The following is an 18,825-nucleotide window of genomic DNA, read 5'->3' as shown; positions in this document are numbered from 1 at the left end:
TAGTAGACTTAGGCCATTCTGCCAAATTGGTAACTGGATTCTGCCAAATGTTATTTCTAATCAGTTTTTAATATTGCTTCACTAATTTATTATGGTTCCAGTTGCATTCATGTGATATCTTATCCTCTCCTCAAAGGCCCCTCTAATTTAATCCAGATTGTTGAGGCTTTCCAACCTTCCGCACAACTCAAACATAAACTCCTGGGCCCAGATTGCTGCTGCAATCTTCCTTGCATCGTATGGTGGCCAGGGTTGGACATCATACATCAAACGGCATTTGATTAAAAACTTCACAATGTCACATTGCAAGATCTCACGAGATACTCCACTGTCCAAGTGTTCGTTCACTTTCCCCAAACCAAAGTCTCTTGATAATGCAGTGCAATTAGATATGAAGAAACTGTTTGACCAACAAGAATATTAGGAACCAAAGAACAAAGATTTAAGATAACTGGCAAAAGGAAAAATGTAGTTCCCAAAAAAAAAAAAAAATAAATAAAAAATTGGATAGTTGTGAGCTTCTGAAAAGATGAATAATTTCAAAATCTCAATGGCCATGCACACAGTGTTTATTCATTTATAGGGTTTGGGCACCCATAAGTTCATGTGATAGGTGCAGAATTAGGCCATTCGGGACATCAAGTCTACTCCGACATTCAATCAAGGCCAATCTGTCTTTACCTCTCAACCCCATTCTCCTGCCTTCTCCCCAAAACCCCAAACACCCGTACTAATCAAGAATCCATCTAAATCCATTGGCTTGGCCTCCACAGCCATCTGACCATCTTTGTTGTCCGTTTTTGATAACCTATGTTCTATGTCTATGTTCATTGTCTGCCACTCCCGTGGCTACTCTGCAAATATACTTAATCGTGTTTAAAGCATTTTGCTATTGGAATGGAGAGGAACAAATGTCAGCCTTCTTTACCATTCATCCTGTACATTCATGAATACCTTTGACACCCAAACTCTGATATCCTTCAAACGTTATAGTATGCCAAAACAAACGGAAGTTCCACCGATACAGGTACCTCGAGTTTTATGTGTGTTTGATTTATACGGTTTTGAAATAACGTTCATAAGTGACAGGAGCAGAATTAGGCCATTTGGCCCATCAAGTCTACTCTGCCATTCAATCGTGGCTGATCTATCTCTCCCTCTCAATCCCATTCACCTGCCTACTCCGTATAACCCCTGACACCCGTACTAATCAAGCTTGTGCTTGTTGTTACCATAGGTTAGGTGTCAGGGGTTACGGGGAAAAGGCAGGAGAATGGGGTTTGGAGAGATAGATCAGCCGTGATTGAATGGCGGAGTAGATTTGATGGGCAGAATCGCCTAATTCTACTCCTATTCCTTCTGACATAACAAATCTTGATAAACACATTTGTATTTTTGGAATAATGCCCTCAAATGTACTGTTGCCGGTTTAGCGATGTTTAATTTACATGTTTTTGAATTTGCGCTGCTTTTCAGGCACATAACCCCCGAGAAAAACACGAGACGCCAGTAATTCCATTGAAAACGTTATTGACACTCTTACCATAAATAGGATGCTGACTATATTTGTTATGTACGCCGGAGTACGATCTTTCCAAGTCAGCTTCTCTTGCTCAGTCTGCGAACACAAGCAGAAATCAGTGCAAAATTAATTCCCCAAGGTGGTTGTTAACCCCAACATGTGCTAGGTGCTTCTGCTCAAAATAAGTCCTTATCTGAATTATGAAATCCATCAGGTTTCACCTGGGTAGCAAGGTGGTTAAATAATACAGAACTGGTAGACACAAGTGATGCCTTACCAAACTATGTACGTGTGCGTCTCAGACATTAGACCAAAACCCAACCAATTTAACTGTCTAATCTACAGCATCTCTCGACTCCTACCCAAAACAACGTTGTTGCATTCACAAAACTAACTCGCTCATTTAGTCCGCATTGATCATTGTATTTCATCGGATAAGTCTTTTATTCTGGCTCATGTAACTCGATCTTCAGCTCATTGATTTTATCCTCTCTTGGTATGTGTTTTAGGGTCTTTACTTTAATCACTTGCTAAGTTTGTACCCCAAAGGGTCCGATCAATAATTCAATGTTCAATGTTTTTAGTTGCTGTGTCAACTGGCAGTAAACTTCATTTGAAAAACTTCATCATGTCTCCAACAATATTGAAGTTTTTTTTCTTTGAGTCTCATCACCAAAGGCTTTTTTCTGCATCGGAACAAAATGGCGCGGAACACATCGTCCATTGCTGGACAGAGTAACGTGCACGTCGTTAAGGTCCACCTACCATGCAGCCTTTCTGGTGAAACAGCAGCTGGTCGTGTTTGCTCTGCCTCACACGATGGAAGAGGCGTTGGTTGGGACGTCTCTCATTTCAATCATCCGTTATCAGTAACAGCAGTGCTCCACTAACATCCCGTTTGCCAACCAGGCCATTAGCAACATTTTGGGTCATCACCGTCAGAATCTCCTGATGACTTCTTTATAATCCATCTACCGCAACTGGCTAGCTTACATGATACCATGTGGCAAAAAACACAGGTAGACACAGGGACTAATGGCCTTCTGGACTCTGACAATATCCAACTCTTGCCCTCCAAACTCCCGAACAATTGGTCTGCCTTCAAGCCATCGCAGTCTTAGATGGGCCAGTTGAACATTTTCCAGCAGGATTCTACCACAAATGTCCAATCGCCTTGATATCGACCATCGGTTTTCTTGCCCAATAACTCAGGCTGAACAAGTTCAGCTGTTCTCATTTCTCTCCAGAGCCACTGGCCAGAGACAAACGCAGCAGCCACTTTGTTCACCCGTAATAGTTCCAATGAGATGCGTTTACAAACAAACTATGTAGAATGGACGGTTCAGCTAAATTCTAGCTCCTCCACCCCCCCCCCCCCCTCCTCCTCCCACCCCTCCTCCCAAGGTCTGTATTATTGAACACATCAAACAAGGATTGTAGCAAAGCTCTCCATCACTTCTATTGAGTTGGTTTGTTTATTGCCATTCCTTTTCATCATTGTCAATCATAACCTGCATGTTTTTAATTCACAATTCACACTGTTGTTCATCCATCAGCTTCAGGTGTGATGAATAGTTTTGGGTTAAATTTGGGGCAAATAAAATTTCTGCTAGCATTAATTTATCTGAAGATAACTTTAAATTTAAATCATATCTTTTGGTTGCTAAGAGGTTTTTCCAATCGCCACCTATTTGATAAAAGGCTTCTTTTATTAACATAATAATAAAATCAGCTCTATTTAATAAATGTTTTATTTATTTATTACCCCCCCCCCCCAATGTGTCTTTGATAAAATCCCAAATTTTGTTTAGGAGTCCTGACAAAGAAAATGTAGATTAAAATAGTTTGATATGACCAATAGACGATATATTGAACAATATTGATATAAGGACAAACTTCAAAACTAGAAGCTTAGCACATTAATACCCTGATTGACTACTGCTACCATGACAACTTACTGCTAGTCAAGCATCACAGAATACGTCACAGAGTGCTCAAAGTCACAAGTTCCATGCACGGTGATAACCAAACTGCGGTGGATGGAAACAAAGACCTGAATTACGGTGCCTTTACATGTACTCCCATGCACAGCCATTCTAATGCACTCGTTTTTACCAACTACCGGACACATTTAATAAAGTGACAAGAGTTTGGAAATATTAAAAAATCCATCAGGTTGTTGAGAAAGACGGCCACTTCCAACTGAAGGCGTTTCCTTCAGCTCATTTCATCACAGCGATGAACAAATTCATTCCTTCATTCAACCAATTTAAGGAGGGATTTTGAAAACGGTAAGATATGATCACGAGAGAAAAGTCACTCAATTCTGTCGCTTTGATACTTTGAATATGTTGATAGTCCAAATGACAAGCAAATCAGTATAATATTCCCCGAATAGAGTGAGAGTGAGAGTGTGTGCGTGTGCGCATGAGAGAGAGTGTGTGTGAGTGAGAGTGTGCGAGTCAGAGTGCATGTAAATGAATATGGATATATGTATGTGTATGTATATGTGTCTGTGCATTTATATGTATAATGTATGCATTAAATACCATTTATTCCATTCAATTTATTAATACATTAATCGATGTATATTATTTATTAATATGTATTCTATTTTTCACTCTGAATTGAATGTGCAAGATTTATTGGTAAAATGTGAAAATGCAATTACACCGGGAGTCAAAATTATCTCGTGTTTCATGTGGTAACATATTGTACCGTGAGATGTGACAATACCGATTAAAACGAAAGGAATATTGGCTCCGTGTCTTTCTGAACAAACTTTAAACACAGATAAGAAAGCTTTATTTTCAACTGGTACCAATTTCACCCCAGCCATGGCGGACAAAACTCTGTTTTTCCATTTGTTTGGCTGTTCGTCCACCAGATCCGCCGGCTTCTGAGGTCAGGCAGAGAAAAAGGACCATAGAGGCAAAGGGTTAAACACATCAATGCAGACTGACACTAGGGATTTAATACTGAGCTACATGTCATTGGCCATTTTATTTAGTTCAGTTTAGCTTGGAGATACAGCGCGGAAACAAGCCCTCCGGCCCACCGAGTCCGCGCCGATCAGCGATCCCGCCAACACTATCCTGCACACACTGGGGACAATTTACAATTTTTAACCAAAGCCAATTAACCTGCAAACCTGTACGTCTTTGGAGTGCGGGAAGCAACCGGAGCACCCGGCGAAAAACCCACAGGGTCGGGGGGAGAACGTGCAAACTCCGTACAGACAGCGTCTGTAGTCAGGATCGAACCGTGATCTCTGGTGCTGCACCACTGTGCCGTCTCATATTATTGCACGAGTGAAATGCTAAAAACTACCATCAAGAACCCAAAGCTAGCATCAAACGTGTTGGGGTCAATGGCATAGTGGTAACAAGGAGCTACAGATGCTGGTTTACACAAAAGTGCTGGAGTAACACAGCGGGTCAGGCAGCATCTCTGGAGAACATGGTTAGGCGACATTTCAGGTCGGGTGCGTGAAGAAGAGGTGCCAACCCAGAACATCACCTATCCATGTTCACCAGAGATGCTACCTGACCCGCTGCGTTACTCCAGCACTTTGCGCCCTTTTGAGGTGAATCACATAATTTCCCTTTCCACTTTCGTACAATGTGCTTTCACCCCCAATCGCACTGCCGACTGACGAGAGGATAGACCTTCCCTTTTAAACAGCCATTGGCGTGATCTTTCTAGATAATTCAGCAAATCTTCTTTGTTGCCGTCAAAGATACTCCATCCACCAGAAGGAGGATGATAACTTAGTACGGGCGTCAGGGATTATGGGGAGAAGGCAGGAGAGTGGGGTTAGGAGGGAGAGATAGATCAGCCATGATTGAATGGCGGAGTAGACTTAATGGCCTAATTCTGCTCCTATTACTTATTAACTTAGGGAAGGTTCCACAAATCAGTGCCCTAATATTAATATAATGAGGAATATTAATATAATTATGCAGCAAGATAAAATTCTTAGGAACAAGATTACATAAATCAAATCAGTTTCAAAAACCAAGAAAAAAATCTGTATAAAAAAAAAAAACGGGTCTAAAACTAAGGAAGCATCAATTATATGAAAGGCTTATCTGTACCTCTTCTTTCTTTTGAAGTTCTTTCTTCAGAACTTTACTCAGCACCCTGGCCTCATACTCGGGGCGTGGATGGTCCTGCCAATTTCAATAGAGAAGAAAAATCATCTGAGCAGATACATTATTTTTGTCGTAATTAAAAAGCAACATCAAGCAAAAAGCTGAAGAAAAGTTATTTGAAAGTTCAACTACTTTTGACCCAGTAAAACATCTACAAAAATTAAACTTAATCTTCTCTAGCCTCGAAGCAGCGATCATTAGAAAAGCTCAAATGTAACTGAGGATGAATGATCAAAAATGTCTTCAAATCACAACTTCAGCCTCAAAATTGAGTGCGGTTTAGATAACATCGAAAGGCAGGCCAAAAATCACAAGCCAACATTATTAACGTAACATCATTTACCAGACGTGCCAAATCAACATTTCTTGCCCCGAAACTAAAGAACATTTTCATCCACAATGAATTGACACTGAAAAACAATAGTGTATTCGTCACCAAATGCCACTTCCAAAGATGCCCCAAGAATTTCTGATTAGCGAGAGAATTCTGTGAGCCTCACTGGTTTGCTAATGTATATGCTTTTTAAAATTAGGGAAAAAAAGGTCTCGAGGTCAACGACTAGATGCCAAATGTCACCAAATCCAATTCTGAAAGGCCAAACTATGGATAGAGGCAGACTCTCTTTTTTTGTAGACAGTACCTGAGGTCAGAATCTAGAGAGCGGCCCTGACCAGCCATCTACCTCAGCGGAGAGCTTTGGACTATCTTTAATTGGACTTTATCTTGCACCAAACATTATTCCCATTATCCTGCATCTGTACTCTGTGGACGGCTTGATTCTCATCACGTATCGTCTTGGTGTGGGAAGGAACTGCAGATGCTGGTTTAAACCGAGATTAGGCACAAAAAGCTGTAGTATAGGGCCGGTCCCACTTGGCCTTCATTTGCGCGTAACGCAGATGGCACACGAAGATTTTGTACATCACTAAATCCTGCGACGCCGCGCGTCACTACCTATGTCATCGCACACCATGCGCGCATCACGTGCGTGTCACGATGCGCGCGTCGTGCATTCATGACGCGTAAATTATGTTGCGTAAATTACGCGCAAATGATGGCAAAGTGGAACAGGCCTTCAACTCAGAGAAACAGGCAGCATCAAACAAGAGAAGGAAATGGGTGACGTTTCATTTCGTTCTCTCCAGAGATACTGCCTGTCCTGCTGAGTTACTACAACTTTATGTGTGGTCTTTTTGTTGACAAAGCAGCTTTTCACTGTACCTCGCAACACGTGACAATAACTAAACTAAACTATTAATCGAACCCAGGTTTCTGCCACCGAACACCTCTACCATTTGTGTCACTACCCTTCCTTAATTATTATTGTGCTCCTGAGGCAAAATAGAAAGAAGCAGTCATGAAAGGCAAGTGGAAGCATTGATTAAGCTCTGTGGAAAATTCTCAATTCTAGCAACAGCTCGTGAGAAAATAATTAAGGTTGATTATGAAGAGCGTCATGGTTTTTGACAGTACAACATGTAGAAAGAACATTGCCAAGACAGCATGCGTTTCAAAGCTTAACTTAAAATTGCATTTAACCAAATCCAACCTCCTGCCCCCTCCCTTGTCCAGCACCAACACAAGTCATAAGAAGCAAGCTTAGGAAAGATATGCAGGATTTAATTTTCAAAAAATTGTCCAAACCTTTAATCGCTCCTTCAGGTAGTCGACGACAGAAGAAGAAACAAGTATTATTAAACTGCAAAAACGATGATAAAATATTGTTCAATTGCAAATTTAGGAACTTTTGGGAAAGATGTTTGAAGCCTAACCTCATCTTCTTCAAATCCAGTGAGATCCCATTTGTAATTCAGTCTCATTTGGCACCTCTTCCAGTGCTCCAAGAACATCGCAGCTGGAAGTAAAAGTGGCTGCTGTTAAAAATGGTTACCAGTGGCATCGCACAGCAATACAATGACAAAGCAATGATTCAATATGAAGCATGGCTTCAAACGTTGGCCATGCGGATGTGCCGTGTACCTCATCTCAGTTCAAAGAATGTAACAGGTCAGGATGGGCCACACCAGTTTATAGATAGGGTTAAAGAGGGCTTGTGACGTGTCAAGTGTGATAGTCATTCGTTCAGAAGCCATTCGGCCCATCCAGTCTACTCCGCCGTTCAACCATGACTGATCCATCTCTTCCTCCTAACTCCATTCTCCTGCCTTCTCCCCATAACCTCGGACTAATCAGGAATCTCTCCCCGTGGTTGCTCAGCCCAGCACGCGTGGCCTGTTTTGGTAGATTGGGTGGAGGAAGACCACTGGACGGTTCGAGGGCCAGGGAAGGCGGCTCAGGAGTGCGGAGGGCACGTCAAAGCACAGAAGAGGACATGGCCGTCCACTGCATCCAGGGGAGTTTCCAGCCATGACGTCTAACCCTGCCAATGGATCCCGAGAGGGTGGGGCTTGCTCCTGTGCAACAGCCTCTCCACCTTCATCCCTCCCACGCACTGGCTTTAGAGCAATGCACAACTATGCTCTCGTCATCAATGACAGACCACCACCATCTCTGCCTTAAAGGTAACCATAGGGTCATGGAGTGATACAGTGTGGAAACAGGCCCTTTGGCACAATATGCCCTTCCTGGCCAACATGTCCCAGCTACACCCATCCCACCTGCCTGCATTTAGTCCATATCCCTCCAAACCTGTCCTATCCATATACCTGTCTAACTGCTTCTTAAACGTTGGGATGGCCCCAGCCTCAACTGCCATTGACTTGTCCTCCACAGCCATCTGTGGCAAAGAATTCCACTGATTCACCAGCCTCGGACTAAAGAAATCCCTCCTCATCTTCTTCCGAAAGGAACATCCTTTAATTCTCAAGCTGTGATCTCTAATCCTGGACTCTCCCACTAGTGGAAACATTCTCTGTTTCTCCACTTTATTCACCAGAGCCTCTTCGGGCATCCTAGTGGATGGTAAAAAATAAATTCAAGAACACAAGACTAAGAAGAATGTATCAATCAAGTCTAACATGGTAGGTACACAAAAAAGCTGGAGAAACTCAGCGGGTGCGGCAGCATCTATGGAGCGAAGGAAATAGGCAACGTTTCAGGCCGAAACCCTTCTTCAGACTAACATGGGATCTAGTTTGAACATAAAATATTGAATATATTTTCTTTCAAAACAAATTGGAGTTGAAAGGTGCAAGCTTCAACTACAATTCAATGGCAAATGAAACCGATGATTTGGTAATAAACTAAACTGAAATGTCGTCATATGTTAACATTTAAACCCGAGTTATTTATATTCCAGTCAGTTCCTTGTCTATGGTGAATAAGATACGGAAACCACAAACTTAAGGATGTCTTGTTTATTTGATTTTTTTCCCTCAGACACTAGGAATGATTCATCAGATATCCCCTGCAATGCCGATGCAGTTACTCATTCACATAGAACACTGCTTTCCGACATCTGCAAGGGCGAGATTGGTACAATCGTGCTCGGAAGTTCAACCAGTTCACTGGGTTTTGAGTGAGAAGGAACTGCAGATGCTGGTTTAAACCAAAGATGGACACAAAAAGCTGGAGTAACTCAGCGGGTCAGACAACATCTCTGGTAGAAAGGAATTAAAGACATTTCGGGTTGTCTTGTTGAATCTCATTGTCTGTAACACCTTTTCACCTATCTCACAGCTAACAATGGCCCGTTTCATTTATCACCATTGCTTTTTTTGTGTACCTTTCATTCATTTGTTCAGTATCTCTCTATATCACCACCTATATCTCTCGTTCCCCTTTCCCCCGACTCCCAATTTGAAGAAGGGTTTCGATCCGAAACATCACCTATTCCTTTTCTCCAGAGATGCTGTCTGAGCCGCTGAGTTACTCCAGATTTTTGTATCTCTGGGTTTTGAGCTCTCTCTGCTCTTTGACACCAATGATGGTGCCACGGAACAGATGTCAATGCACTGTGTAACTCTAGCCTTGTTTGGAATAGGCATGTGACTGCCTTTAGTTACGTTCTGCACCTATCTGTACCTATTCTGGACCTGAAAATGTTGACCTGTCAATCCCATCTTACCAACATCCACATAATAGGAACTGACTGAGGTCCCAAATAATGTGTGCGATGAGAACAAAGAGTTGCTATGTTATTGAGAAGATGTTTAAGTGAGAACCAGAGTACAGAGGCTTAAGGCCAGTGAGGGGGGAAAGATTTAATAGGAACCCGAGAAGTAACTTTTTCCACACAGAGGGTGGCGGGTACATGGAACAAGCTGCTGGAGGAGGTGGTTGAGGCAACATTTAAGAAACATCGAGACAGGTACATGGATTGGGCAGGATTATAGGGATATGGACCAAACGCAGGCAGGTGGGACTAGTGTGGATGGGACATCTTGCCTGGTGTGGGCAAGTTGGGCCGAAGGGCCTGTTTCCTCTCTGTACGGCCCTATGATTCTATGTAGAAACAAAGAACAGCAGATGCTGGTTAATACGCAAAAGGGCACAAATTGCTGGCGTAACTCAGCAGGAATGGACACAAAGTGCTGGATCTTGACCCCAAACGTTAGCTATGCATGTTCTCCAGCACGACGTGTTCTTGTTGAGAAGATGACCGGTTGTAGATGACCAGTGTATTGGGTTGCAGACAGTACAATGAGGGTGAGAAAACAAACTTTAAACTTTGAAAATACAGTGCGGAAGTACAGACCCTTCAGCCCGGCGAGTCCGTGCCGACCAGCAATCACCCTGTACACTAACACCATCCTGCAAACTAGGGACAATTTTACCAAAGCCAATTAACCTACAAACCCATACATCTTTGGCGTGTGGGAGGAAACTGGAGCACCCAGAGAAAACCCACGTGGTCACAGGGAGAACGTACCCGTAATCAGGATCGAACCCTGATCTCTAGCACTGTAACCCTGCACACTCTGCAGAACAGAAACATAGAAAATAGGTCCAGGAGTAGGCCATTCGGCCCTTCGATCCTGCACCACCATTCAATATGATCATGGCTGATCATCCAACTCAGTATCCTGTACCTGCCTTCTCTCCATACCCCCTGATCCCTTTAGCCAGAAGGGCCACATCTAACTCCCTCTTAAATATAGCCAATTAACTGGCCTCAATTACCTTCTGTGGCAGAGAATTCACCACTCTGTGTGAAAAATGTTTTTCTCATCTCGGTACTAAAAGATTTCCCCCTTATCCTTAAACTGTGAACATAGGAAGATAGAAGCAAGGTGCAGATGCTACTTTATGGACACAAGATGGACACAAAGTGTTGGAGCAACTCAGCAAGTCAGGCAGAATCTCCGGAGAAAAAGGATGGGTTACATTTCGGGTCGGATACTTTTTCAGATATAGATGATAGTTAGGAGTCAGGAGATGCATTTACAAACCAGCTTGTGATTTTGCTGTGCCCTGAGAAAGCTTTATGTCGCAAATCAACGCAATACCATTGTTATACTTTTGTACGGCAAAGAGTCTTATGTATGGGAGCCATGTTAAGAGTACTACTTAGACATGTTATTGTCATTTGCAGTCGTCTTGTCAGAGGTAAAAAGTCACGGATAGCCCTAGTGCTCAGCTGCACAGTCAAGGTTGATTTAAGACAAGCTTAAATTAAGTAATGGACTGGAAGCAAAACAAATGAATTTAATGGATGGTTGCAATTGAAAGTTTGACTAGTGTCGCGCAACATTTGTTAAGTATTAAAACAGGGCTTACAATGTTTACTCAAATTTAAACAAAGCTACATTTGGCCAGGGGCTTTCTGGTCAGTTTATCACATAGGGTGGCGCAGCGGTAGAGTTGCTGCCTTACAGCGCCAGGGACCCTCTTTCGATCCTGACTACGGGTGCTGTCTGTACGGAGTTTGCACGTAGTCCCCGAGACCTGCGTGGGTTATCTCCGAGATCTTCGGTTCTTTCCACAGCCCAACAGCGTGCAGGTTTGAAGGTTAATTGGCTCGGCGCAATTGCAAAAAAATAGGCCGGAAAAGTGTGTAGGATGGTATTAATGTGCGGGGATCGCAGGTCGACGTGGACCAGTTTCCACGCTGTATCTCCAAACTAAACTCAAATCATGGTGTCCATTAATGCTTTGCTAACAGTCCAGTTGTATAATAATCTTGAGGTTGTTAACAACTCTCAGCATTGCATCTCTATAAGAGAGTCTATAATGTGGGTCTAGTGGACAAAGGGCTGATCCGTTGAGTTATTCCAGCTCTTTGTGTCTACCTTCAACCTATCACCTACTAAGGGTAAGTCATGCCCATCCTCTCAGCCAACTTTCTTTCTCCTCCTCACACCCCCAACCCCATTATAATTAGTCTGAAGACAGGTCCCATGTTCTCCTGAGAAAACACACACACACACACACACGCGTGTAAGTTAGCAGGTCAGGCAGCATCTGACCCACTGAGTTACACCAGCACTTTGCGTCGATCTTCGGTAGGAACCAGCATCTGCAGTTCCTTCCTACACGGGTTTTAAAGACTCGCTGGAAAGGGCCTTGAAAATGGGCCCGTTTCTCTGCTGCTGGGTCTACTTCACTTAAACACCAGCTGGAATGGACAATTTGCATATACTGCCGCAGATATGGACAAGTAGATGTAAAGGGTTTGAATTTCTACCACTTTGGGAGTGACATTTGGAGGCGGTGTACAGGAAGGGACAAAGCCGACTGTATTTTTTAAGGAGGCTGAGGTCATTTAACATCTGCCAACCCCTACTGTGCAGTGTCTACCATTCAGTGGTGGCCAGTGCTCTGTTTTTTGATGTGGCCTGTTGGGGAGATGGCGCCCGTATAGCGGATAAAAACAGACTGGACAAGCTAATCAGGAAGGCCGGCTCAGTGGTCGGGGCTGAGCAACGAACGGTCCAGCAGGTGGCAGAGGCCAGAACTCTGAACAAACTAGGTTCTATAATGACCAACCCCACTCACCCACTCCATGCCCTGAAGGTGATCAAGAGCAGCATCTTCAGTCAGAGGCTGATTGCACCAATGTGCAAAACTGAGAGACATAGGAAGTCCTGTTTACCAGCTGCTATAAGATTATATAATGCGCATAAATAACTGCACTTTTTTTTTAAATTAATTGTATTTTAACTTGTATTTAACTTGTATTTTAACTTGTTAAGTATGGAAGCCATTTGAGGAAATGTGTGGTGTTATGTCTGTCTTGAAGCTGTCGTGGCACTGTAATTTCCTGTAAAGGATTATTAAAGGTATAATCAATCAATCAATTTTAAACAGCACAGCATCACACGCACACATGATCCTGTGCCGGCTGGTGTGATTAATGGTTATTAAGCTGGGACAATCCAACACAATGGTGATGCAGGTCAGGGGCGAGTGAGGCTATGCCTGTCTGCTGCTGTAATAGCAAGTCGTGAACCAGCCAACGTATCCAACGATCAAACATACAAATAGTAGCTGTACTGATGATGACAGACATTGACACCATTACGTCTATTATTTGCACAAAGCTCTCAAGGGCAGCACGGTGGCACAGCGGTAGAGCTGCTGCCTTACATTCCAGAGACCAGGGCGCTGTCTGTACGGAGTTTGGGCTTTCTACCCGTAGGTTTTCTCAGAGATCTTTAGTTTCCTCCCACACTCCAAAGAAATGCGGGTTTGTAGGTTAATTTGGCTTGGTATAAATGTTAAATTGTCTCCAGTGTGTGTTGGATAGTGTTACTATGCGAGGATCGCTGATCGGTGTGGACTCGGTGGGCCGAAGGGCTTGTTTTCACACCGTATCACTAAACTAAACTGGGTCTTTCAGAAGAGAAGGACACATACAAGGTGGCACAGGGGTGAAGAGTTTGCAACTGTACCTCAGTACACATGACAATAAACTAAACTAAAGGGGTGCGGGCGGTCAAGCTGCTGCCTCACGCTGCCAGAGAACCAGGTTCGATCCCAACCTCAGGTGCCAAGTATGTGGAGTTTGCACCCGCCCCCCAGTGACCACGTGGGTTTTCTCCGGGTGCGCTGGTTTCCTCCCACATCCCAAAGATGTGCAGGTTTGTAGGTTAATTGGCCCCCAGTGTGTACAGAGTGGCTGAGAAAGTGGGATAACATAAAATTGGTGTGAACAGGTGATCGATGGTCAGCGTGGACTCGAGGGCTGTTTCCATGCTGTATCTCTGAACATAAAGGCTTGGATAGAGCGGATGTGGAGAGGATGTTTCCACCAGGGGGAGAGTCTAGGACCAGAGGTCACAGCATCAGAATTAAAGGATGTTCCTTTAGGAAGGAGATGAGGAGCAATTTCTTTGGTCAGAGGGTGGTGAATCTGTGGAATTCTTTGCCACAGAAGGCTGTGGAGGACAATTCAATGGATGTTTAAAGCAGAGATAGATAGATTCTTGATTAGTGCGGGTGTCAGGGGTTACAGGGAGAAGAAGGGTCTGAAGAAGGGCAACGACCCAAAACGTCACGAAGAAAGAAAAAATATTTTCTGGGCTGCCGGTAAATATGTATGCGTTGAAAATCTATCAAAGGTGTCATCCTACACCTGGAGTTACAAAGATGTTTCCACAACCTTCACAGGCCACACTTAGATTGTTAAGGGAAAACAAATTACATTTGACATCCTATTGAGAGTATACACACTCCTGGGAAAGTACACCACTTGCTTGATTGCTTACCCACATGGGAAATTATGGGGAAGGGGAAAAAAAAAAAAAAAAAAAAAGGGGGGGGGGGGAACAGGAACAAGAATAAGACATGAAAAAATAAATGTGCAGGGAGGAAATGCAGATGCTGGTTTAAACTGAAGACAGACACGAACAGCTGGAGTAACTCAACGGATCAGGCAGCATCTCTGGAGGAACGTTTCGGATTGTGAAGGGTGTCGACCCGAAACGTCACCCATTCCTTTTCCCCAGAGTTGCTGCCTGATCCATTGAGTTACTCCAGCTATTTGTGTCTGTCCTCATGAAAAATAGATGATGATGGAAAAAGAAGAATAAATGCTGGCAGCCCTTTCGTGCTACTGATAGCAAATTGTTTCAGTGATGTTACTCTTGCATATAGTTCTGTAATGTGCTGTTGGAAAAAAAGGTGTTATTAACAGAATGGGTGGCATCATAATACCACTGGTGAGGCAGCATCTATGGAGAGAAGGAATGGGCGATGTTTCGGGCTGAGACCCTTCTTCCTCTGAAAGAGAAGGAATGGGCAATGTTTCAGGTCGAGACCCTTTTTCTCTATGGAGAGAAGGAATGGGCGACGTTTCGGGTCCGATTCCTTCTCTCCATATATGCTGCCTCACCCGCTGAGTTCCTCCAGCATTTTGTGCCCACGTCTACCAAGGAATGTTTAGACACAGATGCTCCACAAACATTCGCCAAGTAGTTGGCTCAGTGCCCAGGGGACCAGCGAGGTAGCCCGTGGGGGCAATGGAAGGGCTAGCCTAGGCAAGCAAAACAAGCACAACAAGAATGTCTGCACAAAATATTTTTCTGCTGGGGCATCTGGTTGACGATACAACAACCCTGGATTTCTCGTTGCAAGTTCCAGCATTAATAATAATACTTGCCATTCACTGCATTCAAATATACGTACGTGGAACTGCCAGACAGGAAACGCGCAAAAGCATTTTAGACATTTTCAAACACACATCTTTAGAATGGATAACATTCTCCTGGTTTGAAGAAGGGTTTCGGCCCGAAACGTTGCCCATTTCCTTCGCTCCATAGATGCTGCTGCACCCGCTGAGTTTCTCCAGCATTTTTGTGTACCTTTGATTTTCCAGCATCTGCAGTTCCTTCTTAAACATTCTCCTTGTATTTGCTAGAATAACCGGCATGTTGCAGTCTTATTAGACATTAGGTGCAGGAATAGGCTATTCGGCCCTTCAAGCCAGCACCGCCATTCAATGTAATCATAGCTGATCATCCCAATCAGTACCCCATTCCTGCCTTCTCCCCATATCCCCTGACTCTGCTATCTTCAAGAGCCCTATCTAGCTCTCTCTTGAAAGTAACCAGAGAACCGGCCTCCACCGCCCTCCGAGGCAGAGAATTCCACAGACTCGCAACTCTGTGTGGAAAAAGTGTTTCCTCATCCCCGTTCTAAATGGCTTACCCCTTATTCCTAAACTGTGGCCCCTGGTTCTGGACAATTGGAACAATGGAATATGCCTTTGTAGCAAAGAAAGTTATTTCATTCAGATAAAGGTTTGGAGGTTCCATCTCCACCTTTTACATTCCCTACATCAAATATTAAAACATTGTTCAATACATAATTTGACTTAAAGCAGAAACCACATCCTCCGGTCGGCACGGCAGCACAGCGGTGGAGTTGCGACCTTACAGCGCCAGAGACCCGGGTTCAATCCTGACTACTGGCACTATCTGCACCAGCGCCTTGGGACCATGTGGGTTTTCTCCGGGTGCTCCAGTTCCCTCCCACATTCCAAACGCGTGCAGGTTTGTGGATTAATTGGCTTCGGTAAAAATTGTCAATTGCCGCTAGTGTGCAAGATGGTGCTAGCGTACGGGGAGATCGCTAGTCGGCACGCGGACTCGCTGGGCCAAAGGACCCGTTTCCGTGCAGTATCTCTAAAGTTCTTGCGGCAACTAAATAGTGTCATGAACATTAACTCAGGAAGCAATGATTAGGTTACTGTTACACATGACAAGAGAACCAAGATTTTTTTTTTGTCTCTCCTGGGCTCATGTGGTGTTCAGCTGCGTTTCAATTGTCGGGAAATTTTATGCTTCTTGGACCAGCTAAAGTTAAATATCCCCTAAGGTAACAATTAGAACCATATACCAGGGTAAACACTGAGGGGAAAAATAGTTAGTCGGATTCTCTTCCCCTTTCCCATGCCCTCATTCCCTCTTCATGTACATTCAGGGCGGCCTTGAGTCCAACATCAACAACAAAGTAGATACTTGTTTTTAAAGATACGGCACGGAAACAGGCCCTTCGGCCCACCAAGTCCGCCCCGACCAGCGATCCCTGGCACACCAACATTAAAGTAAACACACGCTAGGGACAATTTACATTTATACCAAGCCAATTAGTCCACAAGCCTGTACGTCTCTGGAGTGTGGGAGGAAACCAAAGATCTTGGAGAAAGCCCATGCTGTCAGGGGAAGAACGTACAAAGTCCATATACACAGCACCAGTAGCCGGGATTGAACCCGGGTCTCTGGCGCTGTAAGCTCTGCAAGATAGCAACTGTACTAATGCGCCACCGTGCCGCTCTTCATTCGATAGAATACACAGTGGAAGAGCCAAGGTGAACAGGACAGCCTCTTAAAGCGCCAAACAGCAGGGAAAGTAGAGGCGGAGGACTCGAAAGTGGACTCGGAGGACTCGGAATTGGGTCAGTGGAGTGTGGGACTAGGTGCGCCATTGAGACAATGTCAGCCAAATAGGTTCTCTGTATTATATCTTAATATAACCAAAAGACGTTGATGAAGGGTCTTTGACCAGAAACATTGATTCTGTTCTCCTCTCCACAAATGCTGCCCAACCTAATTGCTTCCAGCGTTTCTATTTTTAATAATCAAATATAATACAGGGATTGTGGAAACAAAGAACAGCAGATGCCAGTTAATACACAAAAGGACAAAGCTTGCAGGAGTAACTCAGCAGGGTCAGGCAGCATCTCTGAAGAACGTGGATAGGTGTAGTTTTGGGTCAAGACCCTTCTTCAGACTCAACGTGGACGGGTGATGTTTCGGGGGGCGACACCTTTCAACAGTGTCAACGTGAATAGGTGACGTTTTGGGGCAAGAATCTTCTGCTGTCTGAAGAAGGGTCTTAACCCGAAACGTCACCTCTCCATGTTTTCCAGGGAAGTTGCCAGACCTGCTGAATTACTCCAGCGATTTGCATCCATTTAGAATACTGGCAATCTCTATCATCTGGGCACTAACTGTTCGTTCTAGAGCCAAGGTCAACATTTAAATAAACTTCCAAGTGCTTCCAGGAGTCAAGCAGGGATAAAGCCATCATCATTTGACACAATAGTAACATGCAGTCTCTTAACATGTCCTCAGGACCACAAGTAACATGACCTCATTGCAAGAGGTCATTTCAAACTTTGCAATGTTGCCGCAAGTGAAGTATTAAACTCAGTTAATTCTCATTGGTGCCACAACACCTCAAAGAATTAAAGACTGAAGAAGGGTCTCGACCCGAAACGTCACCCATTCCTTCTCTCCAGAGACGCCGCCTATCCCGCTGAGTTACTCCAGCATTTTGTGTATCTTTGGGGTAAACCACCATCTGCAGTTCCTCCCACCAGACCTGAATCCTGGTCTGGAACAAAAATAACCAATTCAAAATCCAAACTGGTGTCCCCAATGAAGATAGACAAAAGTGCTGGAGAAACTCAGCGGGTGCGGCAGCATTTATGGAGGGAAATGGGCAACGTTTCGGGCCGAAACCCAAGAAGATACTGTTTCAGTTAGTTCTGATGCAATAGACATTAGACAATAGGTGCAGGAGTAGGCCATTCGGCCCTTCGAGCCAGCACTGCCATTCAATGTGATCATGGCTGATCATCCCCAATCAGTACCCCGTTCCTGCCTTCTCCCCATATCCCCTCACTCCGCTATCTTTAAGAGCCCTATCTAGCGCTCTCTGATGCTTTACACATGTATTCACTTAAATTGTGCTGTTAAATGTTAAACAATCAAAAAGCATTTGGTGTCGGTATTCCCGCAGAATAAAGTGACACAGAAAGAAAGCCCAAATGCAAAAAATACAATTAACATACAACATATTGAACAGGCATCCAACAGGCCAAGTTCAACTCCCTCCATGATGAAGATAGACACAAAACTCAGCGGGACAGGCAGCATCTCTGGAGAGAAGGAATGGGTGACGTTATAGGATCTTATCGAAACAGGTGGCCCATCGGTAGAGTTGCTGCCTTACAGAGAAAGCAGCGCCAGAGACCAGGGTTCGACCCCGGCTACGGGTGCTGTTTGTACGGAGTTTGTACGTTCTACCCGTGACCTGCGTGGGGTTTTCTCTGAGATCTTCGGTTTCCTCCCACACTCCAAAGAAGTACAGGCAGGTTAATTGGCTTGCTAAATGTAAAAATTGTCCCTAGTGTGTGTAGGATAGTGTTAATATGCGGGGATCACTGGTTGGTGCAGACTCGATGGGCCGAAGGGCCAGTTTCCTAACTGTTTTCTAGGTGACCCTTTGACACTGCAGTT

At 44.1% G+C, this 18,825-nt stretch overlaps 1 protein-coding gene across 5 annotated transcripts in view; it reads right to left on the bottom strand.

Moving 5' to 3' along the window:
* ano1 (anoctamin 1) overlaps positions 1-18,825 on the bottom strand; it is a 173,824-nt gene that overhangs the window by 29,821 nt on the left and 125,178 nt on the right. For 3 of the 5 annotated variants that reach the window (XM_033038711.1, XM_033038710.1, XM_033038713.1), the window contains 5 exons: positions 7,450-7,532; positions 7,322-7,333; positions 5,620-5,694; positions 4,344-4,421; positions 1,544-1,618 (listed from right to left, as the gene is read on the bottom strand). In XM_033038711.1, the coding sequence (XP_032894602.1) occupies positions 1,544-1,618; positions 4,344-4,421; positions 5,620-5,694; positions 7,322-7,333; positions 7,450-7,532 (323 nt within the window). The remainder of the gene's footprint in view (positions 1-1,543; positions 1,619-4,343; positions 4,422-5,619; positions 5,695-7,321; positions 7,334-7,449; positions 7,533-18,825) is intronic. The other 2 variants (XM_033038714.1, XM_033038712.1) reach the window with 1 other exon arrangement.

This window comes from Amblyraja radiata, chromosome 20 (genome assembly GCF_010909765.2).
Source record: "Amblyraja radiata isolate CabotCenter1 chromosome 20, sAmbRad1.1.pri, whole genome shotgun sequence".
NCBI lineage: Eukaryota > Metazoa > Chordata > Chondrichthyes > Rajiformes > Rajidae > Amblyraja > Amblyraja radiata.
Note: the sequence above shows the minus strand (reverse complement) of the source record. Positions and strands in the feature narration are given on the sequence as shown.